General features: G+C 35.0%; 1 protein-coding gene across 2 annotated transcripts in view; it reads right to left on the bottom strand.

The window, feature by feature from the left end:
• mamdc4 (MAM domain containing 4) overlaps positions 1–23,179 on the bottom strand; it is a 63,131-nt gene that overhangs the window by 1,108 nt on the left and 38,844 nt on the right. For both annotated transcript variants that reach the window (XM_030148585.1, XM_030148584.1), the window contains exons 20-30: positions 22,339–22,466; positions 20,036–20,252; positions 18,393–18,530; positions 13,380–13,504; positions 10,963–11,053; positions 7,391–7,540; positions 7,167–7,292; positions 5,236–5,360; positions 5,043–5,142; positions 3,615–3,790; positions 2,152–2,217 (exon numbers count right to left, since the gene is read on the bottom strand). In XM_030148585.1, coding sequence (XP_030004445.1) covers positions 2,152–2,217; positions 3,615–3,790; positions 5,043–5,142; positions 5,236–5,360; positions 7,167–7,292; positions 7,391–7,540; positions 10,963–11,053; positions 13,380–13,504; positions 18,393–18,530; positions 20,036–20,252; positions 22,339–22,466 — 1,442 coding nt within the window. The remainder of the gene's footprint in view (positions 1–2,151; positions 2,218–3,614; positions 3,791–5,042; positions 5,143–5,235; positions 5,361–7,166; positions 7,293–7,390; positions 7,541–10,962; positions 11,054–13,379; positions 13,505–18,392; positions 18,531–20,035; positions 20,253–22,338; positions 22,467–23,179) is intronic.

Here is a 23,179-nt window from a genome sequence, read left to right as displayed (position 1 = left end):
TTTTACCCAGTCAGCACGTCACTAGATAAAGCTGAAAATGTCCATATTACTTGGATTTGCTGACCTCATCTCCTAATTTTGGGTTTCCCCCAAAAGGTGCTGTTGTGCACAGTTTGTGTGGAATCACTGTTTAGTGTTTCAGCAGTGGTACGTCTGTGGCAGTAAAAACACATCAGTCTGAGTGGAGCACAGACAATACTCTGATGCAAGAAAGGCCCAGGCTCAGTGCTCCAGAGTGACAGTAGTTGTTCATCAACATTATCATCATGCATTTTTCAGTTCAACATTCAGTCATGAATGCAGGACACTATTTTAGCTCATTTGTTTCTTGCTATTTTGTAACATACTTGTAATATACATGTGACAACAGTTACGATCACTCAACTGAAGACAAGACGATAATTCTGACTTGAGTTCTACGATCTTTTGCAAATACATGCATGAACTTTTTTGGCTTGTTTGTTCCTTTTTATGGATATATTGTGTAGTTGTGCACATGTAGTTAATGTGTGGGTGTTAATAAAAGCAATGTTGCATTCCATTTTGTAAAGTGGCGTGCGTTTGTAAGAATGGTGAAATTTATGCAATATTTAACGATTTTGGAAATATTCAAAGGCCCCCAGATATTTTCAAAACAATCTGAAATTTTGCACAGTTTGTTTTTATTGGCATCCTAGCAAATTTAGGGGGTGAGAGTCGAACACTTCCCCAAAAAATTTTTTGACCCCATATAAGGACCACCCCAATCTGTAAAACCATAACAGCACAAACAAAAATTTTAACAACACAAACGAAGCACAAACAAACACAACCATTTTGGTTAAATTTGGAGCAAGTGGGGGGGGGGCAAGGGTCTAATAGTTGTGGATTTTTCATTCTAGTTCAGTTTTATTTAGTTTGGACTTTTTCTTCTCTAATTCAGTTCGTTTGAATTCGTTTTTTGAGCAGGTTTGATAATTTTTATTAGTTTCAGTTATTTTCTAAATGCTTAGTTTTAGTTTTAGCACTGCTCTGCCTTGGCGGAGGTCTGCGCTCTCCCAGCGCTTTTCTAGTTTTTGTACGTATTTTGGAACTGTATCTGTATTTTAACGGACCCCAGGAAGAGTAGCAGCCATGATGGTGGAAGCTAATGAGGATCCGTACAAACAATAAACAAGAAAAGCACTTGGAGAGCGCAGACCTCCGCAAAGGCAGATCAGCCCCCCCACCCGCCCCCCCATCACCACCTAAATGTAATCATGTGTTCCTTGTGCCAGTATCAACATTTACTGAAAATTTCATCCAAATCCGTCCTTAAGTTTTTGAGTTATCTTGCTAACAAACAAACAAACAAACAAACAAACAAACAAACCCAGATGAAAACGGAACCTCCACTGTTCCTTGGTGGAGGTAATAAACAATAATAGCAAGAAAAACTTTGGCGCAGGTTTACATCGTCCATGCTCAGATACTGCACATGTACATAAATGAAAGCAGATTAATATACACTATATGGACAAAAGTATTGGGACACATTGAATTCATCTGTTTTTACTTAATTTCTCTCAATGATTTTTTTTTTTATTTTTATCCATGATTATGATTTTGTGTGTGTGTGTGTGTGTGTGTATCTGCACAGTTCTGAGAAACTGAGACATTTTTAACTGGCTAATTTGGTCCCTACAGTTGAAGAATAGTCCCATCTCCACATTCAATATCTCGGCAAGTTGACAGGACCAATATTTTGGGAGATATGAGTCATTTTGGAATACAGTCGCCTTACAATCACATTGCTCGCTTGACCGGAAGTGCAGTACCATGCTGCATGACGGGAAATGAAGCTAAAAACACGAACAACTTATAAACATCAATATTTTCTGTACTGATGTTTATAAACTATATGGACAAAAGTATTGGGACACATCATGACTACAGCTTGCTTCTTTTAGAAATTTGGAGGTAGAACTTTTAAAACAATAGTGATGGATAACAAACCCCCCTCCCAAAACAAAACCCCCAAAGCTAAATCAATGTTGAGAGAAATTAAGTAAAAACCATCTCTGAGGCATTTTGCATCCCAGACCCTTGTTAGAAAAGAAACAGCTGAATTCAATGTGTCCCAATACTTTTGTCCATATAGTGTTTGAGAAAACAGAACACAAGTGTACTCACAGAGACATTGTTGAACCCAGTTTCCCTGGGATGGTTTGGAATCTCTGAAACACTTATATGGTCTCGCTGAAATGAACAGAAAATATGAATATTAATCACACATATTACAACGATAATCCATGTATTTATGTCAGCAGATGTTCAATGTTTTCTGCCGTCTAACCCGTGTGGGGACTGCAGATGGAAATTAGCTAGGAGCTAAATCTGGTGCAACACATCTTTTGCACTAATGTTTTTGTACATGGTCCCTGTAAACCAGGGGGGTCAAACATACGGTCCGTGGGCCAAAACCGGGCCGCCACAGGGTCCAATTCGATGAATTCATGAAATGCAAAAATTACGCTGATCATAACAATCAAGGATGCAAAAAACATTTTACTTCAGGTTCCAAACACTGTAAAAAAAAAAAAAATCTGTAATTTAACAGAATTTTCACTGTTTATTTTACAGATTTTTCCTGTATTTTTAAGATACAGGAAAATATCAGTGAAATGACAAAAACAGACTGATTTTACATGTCAAATGTAAAATAACATGAAAAACTGAAACTGTGAATAACCATAAAATTTCAATTTTTTAGAAGAAATGTTTTCTGTTTTTCACAGAAAAATACAGTTAAAATACATTTGCAAATGTATCATCATTTCAGAAATATTTCTTTTCTATTTATGAGATTAAACTGTTAAGTTAAGTTTAATACTGTAAAAAAAATAATAAAATAAAACAAGACAAAATTATTGACAATTAACCGTAAAAGAAGTATTTGTTCTGTCAGTTTAACCAGTCTTGTTTGTTAACTGACAAATATCTTGTGTAATTACGGGAGATTTCACAACAACAATGTTGAATAAATGTATTTTTGTGAATGTATAGTGGGGGGTTATAGTTTGTGTGTCACAAAATCTTGTATCAAAAAATGTGAATTTCTTTTTTTGTATTGTGCTTTTGGAGATGTACAATCGAAATAAATTAAAAATTGATTAAAAAAAAAACTGTAAAAAAAAATAGACACATGTCCCATTTGTCTTTTCCAGTCCAGTCCTGGTCCATTGTCCAAACCTGAATTCCTTGCCTAGTCTAGTGACAGATCACCATGGCAGTAGATTGGTTTGTTGTACATCCCTAAAATAAATCCAGGGTGCTCCAACACTGAAACATTAGTTCCACCTGCTACATGTCCCAACCTGAAGAAAAAAAAAAAAAAAAAATACAAGAGTGACCCCCCCCACCCCCCCCACCCCCAAGCACTCACACCCCTAGTTTGACAAACACTGAGCTAATATGTTCTTATTTTACTGGTCCGTCTGACACACTTGAGCTCATATATGGCCCCTGAACTAAAAAGAGCTTGAACCTCCTGCTGTAAATGAAACTAAATGAAACTAAACTGTCCATACAAACACATGCTCTCAGGTGGGTAACCTGAGGTGTTCATGTGAGTTTGCAGTGGTAGATCCACTCACTGTCAGGTCCTCGTCGTATACTTCATTACTAAAGCCGGCAGCGGAGGAGGAGGAGGAGGGCGTGGCCTGGTGGGTTTTCAGGTAATAAACCAGCAGAGCGATCAACGTGCCGATCAGCAGCAGCACCACGATGACGGACGCCGCAATTCCCCCAGCGTTGATCGGCTTCTTTTTATCTACGTGAAAAAGAAAAAAACATTCAGATTTCAGTGAAAACTGTCGAAGTTCCAGAAGTTATGGGACCCTTAATTTTGTATTTTGAAAGGCTCAACACCCTCCCACAGCATCAGATACCCTGTAAGCAAGAAAGAACGCATGGAAGTGTCCCATATTTAACTGACCCATATCAGGATTTATATTATTGTGTGCCCCCACCCCCTTTGTTTTTTTTTGTTTTGTTTTGTTTCATGTTTAGTGGTAGTTTGTATGTATGTGGGAAGGGTGGGAGGGAGGGGGTTCAGTTAGTTAAAAGAAGAAAAACAATTCAAGACATTTTATCTAAAATTTGTTTTTCCTTTCTTGAATGAAATACATATATTAAAAAAAAATGTCTTTAAGACGACAAATAAATATTCAACTTCAAGTTACATGTTGCACACACACACACACATATATATATATATATATATATATATATATATATATATATATATATATATATATATATATATCCAGTTTTGTCTGTAAATTCCAGCAGTTCCAGTCCAATGAACAGCTGAAAGTGGTACAAAGATAAGCGGTGAACTGCCAGAGGTAAAATAAATAAATAAATAAATAAATAAAAAAAGGTAAGGTTAAACAAAACTGAAAAATAATGTACATTTCAGAATTATACAAAAAGGCAAACAAGAAATGGGTTAACAGCTTAAAGCAGTTCTGCAGCAGTGGAGGTTACCTTTGTACCATTTACAGCTGTTCATTCGACTGGAACTGCTCAAATTTCAATATAAAACTGGAAAAACTGGGGTGTTCTAAAACATTTGACTGAGAGTGTGTACATGTATGTATGTATGTATGTATGTGTATATATATAGATAGATAGAGAGAGAGAGAGAAATATATAAGAATAAACTACTAGGTTTTTTACAGTGTAGAGGAGGAGAAGGAGGAGGAGGTAGAGGAGGAGAGGCTGTAGATTCAAAGGTGAGGTTCAGTAATAATGGATATGTTTGTCATGAGAATAACTTTGCAGAATGCATTAAATTCTTGTTTTGTCTTTAGATATTCAGATAGTCATTCTAAACATGTCAGTTACTGTATTGTTTTTTCTGACTATGATTGTTTGTTTGTTTGATCAGCTCGACATGATGTGAAATTATGATCACAAATGCAAAAAACATCAGCTTTCCGCAGTGCTGCCTTAGAGCACTTTAGTGTCCACACCGGTGTCAGACTCAAACCTACTGCCTTCAGAAGACTATTTCTTACGTGTTAAGGGATCTGTTCGAGCGCAGTCGACCCCGACCGTGTACTCGATGTCATCTAAAGCCCAAAACCCAGACGTGCCTTTGATACCTTCCAAAACAATCTGAAACCATGACAACAGAGCAGAGGTTAATGAATGTAGACTTCACTGTGACATCCAAACAGACCTATGTGGACGACACAGCCACAGTCTGACCTGGTATTCCTCAGGGGATGTGATGTTGATGTCAAAGCGTCTCCACATTTCTCTGGTTTCGTGGATGACCAACATCTCGTGGAGTTGACCTCCAGCCTTCCTCCACACCTTCAGCTGACTGTCGGCTGCTCGCGTTTTCATGGAAGAGGTCACATGATGCAGAAAACAACATGTTAGTCTCTATAAAAATAGGAACAATGTCTCTGTATGTCAGCATCATGTTCTATCAAGAACCAATAACAAGTTGAATTTGTGAGGTTGTCAGGTTCTGTGTTCCAGTTCTGTGGTTCTGATACAGGAGATCAACCTAAAATAGAAGTGGGCGGGACTTTCACTGGAGGAGAACTCAATTAATTCAGTCAAAGTCCATGTATGACTTCTATCAGTGATCAATAGGAACTACATTCATATCTGGAATCATTTACATGTTACAAACCATCAAAATATGGACCATTACAGGTACGGGCAAAATTTGTAATATTTCAGAAAAGCATCAAAAATTCAAAAATCTAAATTTCTTAACTGTGAACAAACTTTGTTGACACTGTCCAAAGGAAGATACATAAATAATTTCAAATGAGTCCGACCAGTAGTTTCGGAGAAGAAGACTGTTGAAATCTAGAAATCTAAACTTCAAGGTCATTCAAGGTCAAAGGTCATGGACCCAAATGAAAGTCCATCAGTGATCAATAGGAACTAGACTGATATCTGGAACCATTTACATGTTATAAACCATCAAAATATGGACCATTAGAAGGAAAGGCACATTTGAAATATTTAAAAAAAATTTGTCAAAAAACAAACAAACAAATTTGTCAAAACTGTGAACAAACTTTGTAGACATTGTCCCAAAGAAGATCCATATACAGTCGTGGAAAAAATTCTTAGACCACCCCATGTTTTCATCAATTCCTTGTTCATTTTAACCCTTTCATGCATAGTGGTCACTACAGTGGACAGCTTTTATACAGCTGTTCTCATGTATATTCATGGCTTTCAATTTATACCATGACTGTAACTGTACTGTTCTTGATAAACCTGATCTGCACTAACACGTTTGACTGTAAATCAAATGCTAATTGTTATAAGACTTTAATTAACAGTTTTCTTAAAAAGTTTTTTTTTTTTTTGCATATAATCGCCATGAAATGAATAGTAACTAGTATTAGATTATGATAAAATGTGAGAAAACATCAGATTAGCTGCATTAAAAATGTTTTTATTTCATAGTTTTCACACAGTTTATCACTTTCTGATGATGGTTTTAAATACATGTTTGTTTGCTTTAAAAATTAAACACATGGTGTCCGGCTGAGTAGACATTTTTGTAACTCCATGAACAATCGGTTCATTAAAATTGATGGATTTTGACATGCCTAAAAGAGGAATAAAAACACTCAGGACAAAAATCTCAACTAAGGCTCTCATAACTCATGCATGAAAGGGTTAATGCCTGGTCCAATTAAAGGTCCATTTGTTTCGACAAATACAATGATAACAAAAACAGCTCATAGTAGTTTAATTTCAGAGCTCATATCTATCCATTTAACATGTTTTCTGGATAAAAACCAAAATCACTTCAGTTCTTCCATCAGTATCTGTGTCATTGTCCTGACACAAACAGTGCTTTTATTCATTCCATGTTTTCTTTTCTGTCTGTTTTAGTCACATGACACACACAGGAGTCAGTACTGGATTATATAACCATTGTCTGTGATGACTTTGGATGGTCTAATAATTTTTTTCCACGACTGTAAAATCTGAAATGAATCCAACTAGTAATTTCATCAGAGATGTTTGAAGAAATCACCAACGGAGATGATGAAGATGAAGACGGTGTCGGACACAGCGCCTTCATAACAGTTCATATCGGCCCGTGAGATAAGAAGCAAATGAAAGTGATATTACAAAAATAAAAGAAGAATCCTCACGTGACTGTTGCTTAATGGCCCAGAATCTGAGGCAGGTGCCTTTAGTCGGGGGCAGGTGAGGACTGAGCAGCTGAGCGTTTTCATTGGCCGCTGTTCTGTTGCTGCTGGACAGGAACAGGAAGTGACCTGGACAGAAAATGGACAAATTTAATCACTTTATCAGCGACTAATCCAGTAGATGCACAGGTTTTGTGCACGTCTCCAGGTGTTTTGCTTGCGTCTACCTCTCTCGGTGCCCAGTGTGTGGTCCTCCTGGGGGGTCAGGTAGTGCTTCTCGGCCTCGCGGCTGCTCAGCTCCCAGTCCAGTTTGTCCACGTTGATGTTTTGGGTGTTGCTCCAGCTGCACATTCCTCTCTCCAGGCTGCACGTAGAATCTGACGGGTTTATCAAGGTTAAAAGGTGAAAGGTTAATTTGCTTTATTATCCCCAAAGGGAAATTTTGTTTCTTCATTTTACCCATCCTAATACAGTCAGTAACAAGTGGTTCCAGGCACAATAAGCCCCGCCCCCATACATATTGAGGCTTATTTTGTCATCGATCCAGCTGATGTCATCATGTCTATGCCTGTGCTGATGTCGGAATATCAATTGTCTCTATATGTGGCAAGTTTGAAATAAATTTAAACAAAATTGATGTTTTAATAGACAATTGAAATTTCGCCCATTATAAGGAAATAGGAGAAAAAAAAAAGTTTAAAAATTCATTACATATTGGAACTTTGACCTACTTTTTCCAAAATGTAATGGCATCTATTCTGGGTCACTGGCAATCTATAAACCCAATTTGGTATGAATTCAACCAATAGTTTTGCTGCTACAGATGTTCGAAATTGTGCCCATTATAAGTAAATGGGGAAAAAAAGATTTCAAAAATTCAGAAAAAGTTTCAATTTTGACCTACTTTTCCAAAATGTAATCACATCTATTCTGGATCACTGGCAATCCATAAAACCCAATTTGGTATGAATTCAACTGGTAGTTTGTTGCTACAGACACGTGAAATTTTGTTCATTATAAGTAAATGGGGGAAGAAAAGATTTTAAAAATTCATAAACAAATTGAAACTTTGACCTACTTTACCCAAAATGTAATGACATCTGTTCTGGGTCACTGGCAATCTATAAATCAAATTTGGTATGAATTCAACCAATAGTTTTGCTGCTAGAGTGTTAACATTAACAAACAGAAACAAAAACAATACCCCTTGCCTCCCCTTTGGGGGTGGGGTAATTAGCATTAGCATTAGCACACATTAGGATCAGTATCTGCCATTGAAGGTGTTCAGGGACCAACTCCAGATCTTCATTAGCGTTTTGTTCGAGGACACTGACAGGAGAATTAACCTACACCATATAGACAAAAGTCTGTGGACACGTTGAACTCAGGTGTTTCTTTTCTGACAGGGCTCTGGGATACAAAACAATAATGACCAATGTCAGAATATAGTTTTATAAAGGGATAAATTGGTTAGTTTGGTTTAAATTGTTACCCTTGCTACTGAACATATCCTCATAAAGCACTGGAGAAAATGGCTGGACTATAAATAAAACAATGCATAATTACTACTATCTGTCATTTACATATTTTGTGTTTAACCAGTGAAGTATAAAAAAAAGAAAACATGTTTTTATCTTTACTTCCAAAATGCCTCAGAGATGACTTTGCAAAGCACTAAAAGTCCAAAAGACGCTGAAGGTTAAATGTCCACGAGTCTACCACGAGTAGTTCAGGGACATCAGGACAGAGAATCACATGGTTGGGTGTACGTCATATTTGACCACCTTAAAAAAAACATCTAAAAACACTCAATGTCACTTCAAGTTGACACTGTATTTTTAGAATATTTTTTCTGCTTCTCTTTGTCATCGTACAGACTTTTCCCACAAAGAACTAAAACCCTGAAGTGCTCCTCAAACAAAACAGACATGACTTGACAAAAACACGGCTTTTAAAGCTTTTAATAACTGCATCTTTTAATATGAAGATATGTTTATTATTTATTTCTTCTCTTTACATTTATCTTAGAATGCTATTGCCTTTAAACACCAATCAGCACAGAACATTTTTATTTAGCATGAATGTGTGACCAACCAGGCTGAGATTTGTAATAGATTACTTTACTTTAACCCTGTAAAGCCTGAACCATTAAATCATTGACAGAAAATTCCAGTTGTTTGAAACTGGAGCCTTTATTGGTCCTCCTGAACAACTTCAAATATCAGTTTCCATGTATGAGTTTCAATTTTGTATCATATTTGATACATTGGGTCTCAATGGTCAAATATTATTATTTCTGAACAAACAAAAACATAATATAACGCAAACATGTCTAACAAATTGGTAATTCCTTTTCAAAACTGGCAAAGTTCTGCCTCCTGACAGTCTTTTATTGACCCTGGAAAGGCCTCTGGTGAATGAACTCCTCCCCCTGGTGGATTATCTGTGTATTGCATGTATCTAATTGTATACATCAGGTTTTTCAAGAAAAAAAATATCACACTGATCATGTAGAGGGCTTCAAATCTCATGTATCAAATATCATACATTTGGCGTTATAGGGATAATCACAATTCATCTGATTAGAGACACTAATTATTTTGGACACTTCTATGTTTTTGAGTTTTTATAACATTGACTCTTCTCTTCACATACTTTTGTTAGCACTTATTTATTATTTTCTTCAGAGCTGACTTGATGCAACAACACACACAGACAGAGTTATGACAAAAGTTTACTTCCAGCTTCATATTGTGTTTGTTCTGGTTATATTTGAGCATTAAATCCTCCTGCGCACAAAGTCAGAACCACAAATAAATGATTCAACTCCATCCAAACACCACAGTCTAATGGAGGGAGAAGAAAAACGGACCCTGTATTAAATCTTCCTACATCTGCACAGCGACCAAAACTAACATTAACAGACATTTTCTACTATCTTTTAACTACTGTTGGTGTATGTTTTAACTAGAGGTGTAAGAAAATATCGCTTCCACAATATATCGTGATATTTCATGTCACAATCCTGTATCAATATTAAAAAGTCCTGTATCAATATTTTTAGGTATTTATTCAAATAGAGATATAGCGGAGGTTCAGGTTTTTTTTTTTTTTTTTTGGGGGGGGGGTCCTACCAACTCTTTTATTTCTATATTCACATGGGTGTTTTGCTCTGTTGTTTGTACTAAAAAATGTAGTATTGTGATATTACAGGTCATGAATGTGTTTTATTTTTAAACTGATAACACTGTTTTGTTAAATAATGTTTATTTCAGTCATCCTAAAAGCACTTTGTACTGTCTGAAAGAGGCAGATGTTAGTTTCTTTGCTGGGATTGAACTAAAATAATGTTCTGATGTTGGATGATTCAGGGACTGAACACCATGCATTCATTTAACAACTAATAAAATATGAACATTTGAACTGGATCTGAAACTGTAACATCTGTAAAACATATATATATTTTTTTTATTTGTGTGTTTTGTGAAACACTCACAAAAATGTTAGTTTTTACAGAGGAAAGTTTTGTGATTTAGTATTAAATCGTGTTCTGAACAAACAAAAATGTGTTTAGTATTTGTGCACATTTCATGTATAATTCAATTTTTCCAGGAAATAATCTAAATTAAAAAAAAAATATTGCTTTGTTCACAGTATTGTGATATATTGCGGTATATTGTATCATGGTCCTAGTATTGTGATTTGTATCGTATCGCGACATTCTTGCCAATACACAGCCCTAGTTTTAATTCTAAAGTATTTTCTATCTCATCAATTATTTGAAAAAGCAGATGCAAACCTTGAGCTTCACATGGGTGGGGTGAAATAAAGATGTCATCAACTGCAACGTGAGTGTTTTTACCACCAGCTGCAACAACCTCGAACTGCAACTGCAAAAGAAAAAATTAAAAATGATCAACTTTCTACAGTGAAAGAGGTGGTTAACAGCTTTTATCTCATCTTTTATCTTAAATATGGAAAAATGAGATGAAAAATCCCAGAAAGTTGTGTGTGTACAAATCAGTAATTGTTAATATAAAGCAAATTATTGGCCTTAAATGACAAGAATGGTAAAAAAAAAAAAAAAAAAAAAAAAAGAGCTTAAAACTATAAAGTTATTTGAGAAATTCAGGAGAAAAACCACCAAAAATAAGCTGTGTGGATATCGAGGTGGTGTTTTTTGTTATATTTTTTGTACTTTTATTAGTTATAGCTTTAATTTTCATCAGTTTAAACCCAAAATATTACAATTTATCAAGACAGTTCCACTTTATAAATGTACAAATTGATAATATTTAATGTAAAGCTAGTTATTGGCCTAAATGACGACAACAACTTCAACAATAATAATAATAATAATAATAATAATAATAATAATAATAATAATAATAATAGAAGTTTAAAAATATGACATAATTTGAGAAATTCAGAAGTAAAAGCTCCAAAAATAACCTGTAAATGGATACTTTGATGGTGATTTTTATTATAGTTTCTACTTTTATTAGTAATGTCTTTAATTTTCTTCAGTTTAAACCCAAAAGATCACAATTTATCAAGACAGTTCCACTTTATAAATGTACAAATTGATAATATTTAATGTAAAGCTAGTTATTGGCCTAAATGACGACAACAACAACAACAATAATAATAATAATAATAATAGAAGTTTAAAAATATGACATAATTTGAGAAATTCAGAAGTAAAAGCTCGAAAAATAACCTGTAAGTGGATATTTTGATGGTGATTTTTATTATATTTTCTACTTTTATTAGTAATGTCTTTAATTTTCTTCAGTTTAAACCCAAAAGATCACAATTTATCAAGACAGTTCCACTTTATAAATGTACAAATCAATAATAGTGAATGTAAAGCTAGTTATTGGCCTAAATTACAAGAAAAATTAAAAAAACAAAAAACAAAAAAAAAAACAACTAAAATAAAAGTTTAAAACTATAAAGTTATTGACAAAATCAGGAGTAAAAGCTCCAAAAATAACATGTAAGTAGATATCGAGATGGTGTTTTTGTTATATATATATATATATATTTTTTTACTTTAGTTATATTTTCCATTTTCATCAGTTTAAACCTAAAATATCACAATTTATCAAGACACTTACGCTTAATAAATGTTTTCATGCATAAAATAAGTCATTTTACTATCACTGTATCTATATATATTCTACTCTACCCATTCCTTAAGTAAAGAATGATTTTTGATGAAAGAAATAAAACATTAATCTATCCCCATCTCTCGTATGGTATGTTTTGAATTTTGACACTCTGAGGATGGGTTTATGATGTAAATATGAGAAATTTGATAGAAAATACATATTAGTGAATGAGTTATTATTAACATTTATTTATTGGTAATCTATAATCGTACATTTTCTGTCAAACTCTCCATTTAAGTCTGTAACAAGGTTCTAATAGTTTGGGATTTTTCATTATAGTTTAGTTTTATTTAGTTTTGACTTTTTTTCTCTAATTCAGTTCGTTTTAATTAATTTTTAGAGCAGGTTTGATAGTTTTTATTATTATTATTATTATTATTATTATTTTTTTTTTTTTTAAATGCTTAGTTTTAGTTTAGTCGTCTCTTTTCTCTTCTTCTCTGTCGTCGTATTCAAATAAATCCCAGACAGGACTCTGCTGCTTTAGTCTCCATGTTTCCAGGTAGAGTGGGGACCAGAAGACGACTGGAAACCACAAGTGAACACAAGTGATGGACCATTAAATATCTTATGGTGCCAGCAGCTAAAACTGGTTGAGGTAAATAAATCGCTTTTGTATCAATCCTACACTGACAAAGATGAAAACGAAAGGAATTTTATCCATAATTTTTAACAGTTTTAGTTATTTTTGTAACCACACAATACAGTTTCAGTTAGTTATCGTTTTTTTTTCTTTTAATTATAGTTTTTATTTATTTCAGTTAATGAAAATGTTTTTTTCAATTCTAGTTTTTGTCATTTCGTTAGTTTTCGTTAACGATAATAACCTTGGTCTGTAACAGGTGGTGACAGAACTGGAAATAGGAGTGGACCGAACAGCTTTATGACATTCTCTCATTTCTTTTTATTTTGTTTATTGAGTTCATTGTTTCAGATGGTTTTGAGTTGAATAAATCTGAAAACTATCTGCTGCCCTCGTGAATGCTTTTGTAGTAACCAGAGGGAGACGGTGGAGCGTCGGGTTTCATTTCTCCTCCACTACCTGCCAGTCCTCCACGCTGGAGATGTTGCCATTGCCGTGACGCCAGACGTCTCCCTGGTTCAGATGGTCGGAGAAGATCTTCACCCTCTCTCCTTTCACCGGCTTCATGTAAACAGTCAGAGAACCTGTAAGGAGCATGTGCAGATATGTGAGTATGTGGTTCTGTACGGGTGTTTGAATGTGGTTCATTTATTTATTTATTTGGATCCCTAATAACCAACAACAATCCATGCAAAAAAAAAAATCCATAATTTAAAAACATTTCACAAAAACGTATTTCCATTTTCTGACCATTTGTCCTTCTCCTCCACTCCATCTCAGAGGCAAATATTGTACTTTCATGATATTCCATTTCTCTGACAGTTCCTTTTAATTTTTCATCCCCCTCCTCTCCAGTGAAAACCATGTAGAACAGGGGTGTCAAACATGCGTCCCGGGGGCCAAATGCGCCCCCCCCCCCACCCCTCCAAAGGTTCCAATCTGGCCCGTGGGATGAATTTACAAAGTGCAAAAATTCCACAGTCAAGGCTGCGGAACTCATTTTAGTTCTGGTTCCACATACAAACTAATAATAGTGTAATAATCTACAAAAAATAATGACTCCATATTTTCTTTTCGGTTTGATGTGAAAAAAATATATTGCATTATGCTGATAAATAATGACAATTTCAAATTTTTGTTTTTGCAATCACATTAAATTATGAAAATATTTACATTTCCAAACTGTCCTGTAACAATAAAATGTGAATAACCTGAACAAATATGAACAACCTGAAATATCTGTATTACATTCAGTCCAGTTTGAACTCTTTTCTTCCTGTTCCTCAGTGTTTAGTGTCTTTGTAGATCTGATCCAGAATGCACATGGACTAATGAGAAGTGGAGGAAGAAGATTGGTAAAATTGGACTGATTTTCTGAAGCAATTCCACTTTTTTCAGGTGTGGATAGTTTATAAAAGTAAGTATTTTCATAATTTAATGGGTTTTTTTCACTGAAACAAAGACAAAAATTTGGAGTTGTCATTGTTTATTGGTTATTCTGTTATTATTTTACTGGTCTGACCCACTGGAGATCAAATCAGGCTGAATGTGGAACTTGAAAGAAAATGAGTTTGAGAGCCCTGATTTAGAACATTTAGAACATTTTAGGTAATCGGCTCCAAGTTTGGACATATTTTCAGTGTGGACTACAACCGCTGCTGCTGACAAACAATTACATCGTTCTCGGAGAAATGTTTGTTGGAAGTCTGGATCTTATATGAGCAAATGTCATGATGTAACTAGTTATAGATGCAACAAATTAAGCAGGAATTCAAACAGGTTGTAGAAATCCACTGGATTTTTGCCGGAATTAATATAAAGATAGTTTTGCAGCAGCTGGAGGGTTCAAATTCAAACTGTATGAACTATTAGGGTCCAAATACACAAATAAATGAACCACAGACTAAGAAAAGTGGGTTTAGATAAATATGAGCCCTTTAACTACTTTTTAAGACCCTGCAGGAACCCTGTTATATATTTTTATACTGACTATTTTATTCAGTTTACAAGAGTTTCATCTGTGTGATTTTACTGAGGCTAATGCAAGGCCATTTCGTTATGATGTAATATTTAAATGACAAATAAAGAATCTGAATCATTGAAAGTTAAACCACAGTAATGAATTAATGAATCTGGAATTCAACATTAGTCCGTGCAACTTTAATGTATTATTTTCTCTAAAAGTGAGTCATGCCACTTAACACCCATGAGCTGCTTCCAGAATCCAGTTCCACTGATAAATAATTTTAGCGCCAAACTGAAGGATGAAGTGTTCCTACATGAGTCAAATGTTCCTTCTTATTCTAAATTAACTCTTTAAAAACCCTCTTGGAGGACTATGAATGCTAAATTTAAAAAGTGGGCAAATAAGGGTCTAAATATATAAAAGACTTTTATCAAAAAAAGGGGAAATTATTAACTTTTAAAACTTACGAAAGGACTTTGACTTCATCATGGTCCAGCATCGAAATGTGGTTCAACAGAACTCATAATAAACACAGTAGAATATCAAAGGGCGCCTCATATACTTTATGAAGTTACCCTTGGCAAAGCAAATTTGTTCAGCACCGGGAGGAACCAGACTACCATTCTGTTGTTAGGACGCTGGACAAGACAAGTAGGAAAAAAAAAAAAAAAGTAGTGTGAGATACTCCCTGGTAAAATGTCCAAATAAAAGAGGATACACAAGCAAAGGTGTTAGAAAAATGGGCAATGATGACTGGGAGTACAGTTGGTGTTGGCTGCTGCCTTATCGGTACAGACAGCTGAGCCCATAAAAAAAAAGAAAAAAAAAAAAAGAACATTGTGACTTCTTTATGTACTTTCAGATCAGAGACTATTATCAAAAAGAAATCAAAGCAGAGCTCCCAGGTGAAATAAACCAGATCACTGTAACAGCAGGTAAAGCGTATCAGAACGAAGGAGGAAAAGTGATCTCCAAACTGTATCAGGGATTGGTGTCGAACAGGAAAACTTCAACTCAGTATATTAGAGATAAATGGAAAAAAGAAGTGTTGGTAGAATGAAGTGATGACACATGGTACGAAATATGTGAAACTCAAGTGACTACATCTAATTCCAGAAACTGGAAAAAATTTTGTTGGAAAAACATAATGAGATTTTTTTCTACCACCACAGATCCAAAAGGCTTCAGTATCATTCCCTCAGCCCTGTTGGAGGTTGTGTGGTGAACATGTTCATGTGCATGTTTTTAGACAGTGTACAAAACTATCCCAATACTGGAATAATATCAGCGAAGAACTTGGAAAAATATTGGGATACGAACTACCAAGGACATGTTCTGTGATATATTTGGGTCATTTAACAGGAAAAGACAAACCAAGTAAGGATAAATATTTGATTAAAATCCTCTTGGCATCGTCTAAAAAAGCCATCACACGAAAATGGTGTAAAGAGGACCCCCCACCTTAAATAATTAGAGAGACATTGTGGAAGAAATTCACAACATGGACAGACTTACATTTATCATAAGACTTTAGCAAGCAACATGTGAAGATCGATGGAAAGAAATGGATAATATACAGGATGACAACTGACACTGTTCTAAATGTTTGTGTTGGAAAATCTCAAAAATGAAACAATAAAATATAAGTTTAAAAAAAACAAACTTAAATTTGCTGGAAAACGCATCATCACAAAGCTGAAAACAGGCCTGTTGTTTCTGGGGTCATGAAAAGCTGAAGTTGTGTTGTTGTCCTGTTACAACTGATGATTTTACAGAATATGATGAACTAAAGACAGTCACAGACAAAACTCCTGGGAGCGACGTTTTTTTTCTCAGAAACTCTGCTGTTTTGGGGTTGTTTTTTTTTTCAGGTTTTCCACATTTTTCTCAGATACACTGAAGAACGATTAAAAGCATTTTATAAGTTTCAAAGACTTTTAAATAAATCAGACTTCTGCACAAATAATAGTCATAATGGTAAAACACTGACAGAGTCCGTTTTACTTCACAATGAACACTGACTTTTTAGACATAAAGCACATTTTGTTGATGTTACTTCCATACTTTTACTTACGCACACTGGAAAAAAAAATCTAAATCTGACTAAGTGTATTTTTCTCATTTCTAGTCCAAATATCTCATCACACTTAAAATCAGACAGAATCACCTACAGAGGAACTTTTCAGTGAGATATAAGAACTGATTTATAGAAAATAGATCTGGAAAATCTGATTTCAACAAATCTGACTGAGATCATTTTCACTTGTTCCATTGGCAGATTTTTTGCTTAATTCAAGCAAAAATATCTGGTATAAATTTTTTTTAACTTGGTTTTAGATGTGCATTTTTTTTCAATGTGGGACAATGTCTACAAAGTTGTTCACAGTTTTGACAAATTTGTTTTTAATTTTTGACAAATTTTTTGAAATATGACAAATTTGCCTTTATTTATAATGGTCCATATTTTAATGGCTTATAACATGTCAATGGTCACAGATATCATTAGAGTTACTATTGAGCAGTGATTGAAGTCATTTATGGACTTTCATTTGGGTCCATGACCTTTGACCTTGAGTGACCTTAAAGGGTCAAATTCAAGGTCACCAATGCCTAGATTTCAACAAACTTCTTTAATTAATCACAAAAAAAATCTTGAATTAAGAAAAAAAATCTTGAATTAAGCAAACAAATCTTGACTTTAGCAAAGAAAATCTTGGTATAAGCAAAAGAAAAACCCTCTTGAATTAACGAAAACAAATCTTGAATTAAGCAAAAAAATCTTGAATTAAGTAAAAAAACAATCTTGAATTAAGCAAAAAAACTAATCTTGAATTAAACAAAAAAAAATCTTAAATTAAGCAAAAAAACTAATCTTGAATTAAGATTAAAAAAAAAATCTTGAATTAAGCAAATAAAAATCTTGAATTAGGCAAAAAACTCATCTTGAATTAAACAAACAAAAAAAATTCTTAAATTAAGCAAAAAAAATCTGCCAATGGAACAAGTGGAAATTATCTTGGTAAGATTCTTTGAAATCAGATTTTCCAGATCTATTGTCTATAAATCAGTTCTTATATTGGATTGAGAAGTTCCTCTGTAGGTGATTCTGTCTGATTTTAAGGGTGATGAGATATTTGGACTAGAAATGAAAAAAATACACTTGGACAGATTTAGATTTTTGCAGTGCGAGGGGTCTGATGCTGAACATTTACATGTAGTAGATTGTTTCCTTCTTTTACTGAAGAAAAGGATATGAAAACATTTTCCACTGCTTCTGTTATGAAGGTTTTCGCTCTCGCTCCTATGTGAGAATTAATAGAGAACAGGTGGATGGTGGACAGTGTGATGCTAAAGGGAGATGACCTCTTTATCTTTTTCTCTGTTACAGTTCAGTGTGAGTCAGCTGAATTTCTGAAAAATCAGAGCCGTTGTGGTAAAAGTTTCACACATCAGACCTCCTCCCATGAGTCTTTTCTGCCTTTTCCTTGTGTGTTTGCGTTTCTCACCAGGATCGGCTCCTCCCATGTGATACCAGAAATGCAGGCAGTGGGTGTGGGCCGTCCCATATCGAACAGGAGAGGCGAGGGTGGACGTACCGCCGGCAGGAAGGAGGTCGGAGCCAGTGTTGACCATCATGTAGAAACCTGAGCGTCAACAGGAGGGTTCATGTACAGGTAAGTATGTGTACTGTGTGGAGGGTTTATATTAGAAAACAGGTGGTTCCAGACACAACAAGCCCCGCCCCTCACACGTACTGTAGCTTATTTTGTCATCGATCCAGCTGATGTCATCATGTCTATGCACGTGCTGACGTCAGCAGATCTATCGCCTCTATATGCACTACAAACAAAACGTTAAGGATATTTTTACATTTTTGGGCTTTTTTTTCAGTTGGGATTCTTGCACAGCGCATTTTACTTTTGTATGCGTGAACTGAAACACATTTTTTTAATGACCAGACAGTTTTATTTATATGATGGTGTATTAGGGCCACATAAGAAAAAAAAAGAAAAAGCTTATTATTACGAGAATAAAGTTGTTATTTAATTAGAATAAAGTCGTTAATTTACAAGAATAAACTCGTAGTTTTAAAAAACTCATTATTTGACGAGAATAAAGTTGTTATATTTGGAGAATAAAGTCATAATATAATGAGCAGTTGTACCTACTCATCGATGTCGAACTGTGAACATTTCGTTCAGTTCTTCTTTCATTTGGCGTTCAGACACAAAGGTTAAATACTGAGTCTGTCCTCCATCAGCACATTAGTCTAAGGACTTTGAAGACAGTTTGAACACGTTTGGGTTTGTTGTAAGAACTGAACTGATTTGTGGTAAATTTCTTCTTTTGTGGAGGAGAAACTGCTGCAGTGTTCGTCTGCAGGACTATCAGTGAAAACAGCAGAACTAAACACAGAGGGTTTGTGTTTCTGAACAAACTGAGGATTCTACTGTGAGTTTTTCAGTCCAACAGAAGGCAAAGGATCTGCTCCACTTATTGCCATCGCTGTAAAATCAGAAACTGTCGAATTTTCCAAATATTACGAGTTTAAGCTCATAAAAGCATGACTTTATTCTTGTTAATCAACGACTTTATTCTTAATAATTAACTACTTTATTCTCGTTAAATAATGAGTTTTTTAAAACTACAACTATTCTCGTTAATTAACGACTTTATTCTCGTTAAATAATGACTTTATTCTCGTAGTGACAAGCGTATTTATTTTCTTATGTGGCCCTAATACGCCGTCGTATATTTACAAATGAAAAAATGACAAAAAAAAAAAAAGACAAAAAAACCCCCATGAAATATCCTTAACTTTTTGTTTGTGTGTATGTGCCCAATTTGAAGTAAACTGAAATAAAATGGATGTAATTTTAGACAATGAAATGTGAAATGTTGCCCACTATAAGTAAATGGGAGAAGAAAAAAGAGTTCTCAAATTCAAATAAAATGTGAACTTTGACCTACTTTTCCCATAACGTCATGGCAACTATTCTGGGTCACTGGCGATCCATAAACCCAGTTTGGTGTGAATTCCACCAGTACTTTTGCTGCTAGAGTGTTAACAAACACAGAAACCTTCGGGGGCCGGGGTAACAAAAATAGAGGGAAAACTGAAGTCCTAAACCCTGGGCTGGGGTCTCACCCAGTTCGGTCTCCAGAGTGTGGTCCGTTTTGGGTCCGGTCCTCGTTGCGGTGTGTCCGTTGCGGTAAAGCCAGCGGATGTCACCTGAGCTGCTGTATCCACATTCCTGACCTTCGAAGGAGCACAACCGAGGGGCGGAGCACAGACCGTCCACGAACGCCACGTCATCGATGGCCACCTGCCCGTCGAAGCCGGAGCGAACGGTCTCAAACATCAGCTGGTGGTGGACGAAGGCAGAGAAAGGGATGGTTCAAGTATTTGTTTTTACATTCAGCTGACATTTATTTTCACTGTTTAAGAAAACACTGTAAAAGTCCCAGTTCAATGTGTTTTCACCAAAAGGAGGCAGAAATGAGCCCTGTTCTTGTCTCAACCTTTTATTTTATTCATTGGCTGATGTGCCCTTGAGCAAGGCACTTAACGCCTCATTTGCTCCCTGGGTGCCTGACATGTCAGCCCACTGCCCACTGCCTGCAGTGTGTGGTGTGTTCCTGCAGGTTCACCTAGTGATGGCTTAGATACAGTGGTTTCATTTCAGTGTGTGTTGCATGTTTACATGTAAAATATATTATTGTTATTTATTTATCAAACCTTTATTTAACCAGATTCCCAGAGTCCCATTGAAATCGATATCTTTTTTACAAGGGCAACCTGGCCAAAAGGTCAGCAGCAGACACCATGACAGAGGTTTTAAAACAGGTTTTAACCCTTTCATGCATAGTGGTCACTCCAGTGGACAGTTATTTAACAGCAGTTCATTTGTATATTCATGGATTTTATTGTTTTAGTTCCATGTCAGCCAACGCAGTGGATCATCCCATACACTGACATTCATACCATTACTGTAACTTTGTTGTTCTTGATAAACCTGATCTGCACTAACATGTCTGAGTGTGAATCAATTGCTTGTTATTATTAGACTGTATTTAACAGGGGTTTTTTTAAACAAAAAGTTGTTTTTTTGCGTATTATCTCCATAAAGGGATAAATAACTAGTATTAGAGTATGTTAAAATGTGACTTCAGGAAACATCAGATTAACAGCATTTAAAAAAATTGTTCATAGTTGTCACACAGCATGCCAGTAAATACATGTTTCTTTGCTTCAAAAATTAAATGCATGGTGTCCAGCTGAATGGACATTTTTGCAACTCCATGAAAAATCGGTTCATAAAAAAAAAAAAAAAAATGTTGAATCGCATTGTTTTTTTCATGCCTAAAGAGGAATAAAAACACTTAGGAAAAAACCTTGATTAGGTTCTCATAATTCATGAATGAAAGGGTTAAAAGGCAGGAAATAATAATTTAAAACAAACAGTAATTTAAGAAAAACAGAAAAGTTTGCAAAAAAGTGAAATTTTTTAAAGTACAAATTTAGTTGAGGTCATAGCAATTTAAAGGAGTGATATTTTGCTTTTTTAAATGGAATTCTTCCTTTTCCCACATTCCCCTGTGGTCTCCATAAACTGTAAATGCTCTACTTGGGTCTGAATTCTTCATTCATTCAACTCCACAGGTCCATCTTCAACCCTATTTCTGAGGAATGACACCAGAAAGGTGGTTTGGAGCGCTGGCCCTTTAAATGCACAGGAGACACTTCAGGCCCCGCCCCCTCCAGGTTGTTGGCTGTGCTGCTCTGTCCCGTTCAACCAACAACTGAACATTTTAGGGAATGGGCTCCAAGTTTGGATATATTTTCAGTTTTTACTACAACTGCTGCTGCTGAAAAACAATTATGTCGTACTGGAGAAAAGTTGGTCTGAAGTCTGGACCTGATATGTGCAAATGTCAGGACATAACTAGTTATAGACGTAACAAATGGAGCAGAAATTAAAACAGGTTGTAGAAATCCACTCAATTTTGGCCAAAATGAATATAACGATAGTTTTGCAGCAGCTGGAGGGTTCAAATTCAAACTGTATGAACTATTAGGGTCCCCAAATCCAATCCAACTTTATTTGTAAAGCACTTCAAAACAACCACAGTGGACCAAAGTGCTGTCCAGAAAAATAAATAAAAACCAAAATAACAGAGTAAACTACAAGAACAGATTAAAAAACATAGAACAACTGTAAAAAGTAAAATACAAAGATAAAATAAATACAAATACAGAAGAATAGACAAAACCTAAAAACACAAATAAATGAAATATACACATGAAATGAAAATACACAAATAAATGAACCAAAGACTAATGAAAGTGGGTTTAGTTAAATATGAGCCCTTTAAAAACACCGGCACCGTCCAGCTGACTGTCATATAACTGTATATAAACGGACAGACTCGTCCTTCTTTTCTTCTTACCTGGAAGCTGGTCAGCTGGTGTGGGACGGGGCAGTGGGCTTCATGCCACATGTTACCGTGGGCTCCACTTCGGGTCCAGAGGACGGTCTCGTAACCGTCATCAGCCAGCAGCTTTATGCTCAGAACGCCTGGATAGTACGAGTAGAAGAGCAGGATGGAAGTGTAAGAAACCCAAGAAATACTTGAACTGGACGGAGAATTTACAGCTTTGACCGAATAAACAGAAAGTTCACATCAGTAACTATCACAGAAGATGTAACATAACAAACATTCAAGGCTAAATCTACAGATTTTTTATTCAATACATTAACATTAGCATTGTAAAGAGGAGTTGATAATATTATTTATTTTGTTGTTTTTTTGTTGTTGTGTGTTTTGTTTTTTCCTTCTTTTTTTGTGTTGTATAATTTTTTTTTTTTGTATTGTGTCTGTGTGGTCCCTTATGTCCAAGTACATGTTTATGTAAATGTATAATTTAATATACTACAAAAAAAAAAAAAAAAAAAAAAAAAAAAAAAATATATATATATATATATATATATATATATATACACACACACACACACACACATACACACATATACATACATACAGGGTGGGGAAGCAAAATGTACAATATTTTGAGTCAGGGATTGAAAGACAGTGTATGACCAATTAGTTTATTGAAAGTCATGAGAATTTATTTGCCACAAGAAAATGTCCATAATAGAAAATGTTTTTATTCTATGTGTCCTCCTTCTTTCTCAATAACTGCCTTCACACGCTTCCTGAAACTTGCGCAAGTGTTCCTCAAATATTGGGGTGACAACTTCTCCCATTCTTCTTTAATAGTATCTTCCAG

The sequence above is a fragment of the Sphaeramia orbicularis genome, chromosome 12 (genome assembly GCF_902148855.1).
Source record: "Sphaeramia orbicularis chromosome 12, fSphaOr1.1, whole genome shotgun sequence".
Classification (NCBI taxonomy): domain Eukaryota; kingdom Metazoa; phylum Chordata; class Actinopteri; order Kurtiformes; family Apogonidae; genus Sphaeramia; species Sphaeramia orbicularis.
Note: the sequence above shows the minus strand (reverse complement) of the source record. Positions and strands in the feature narration are given on the sequence as shown.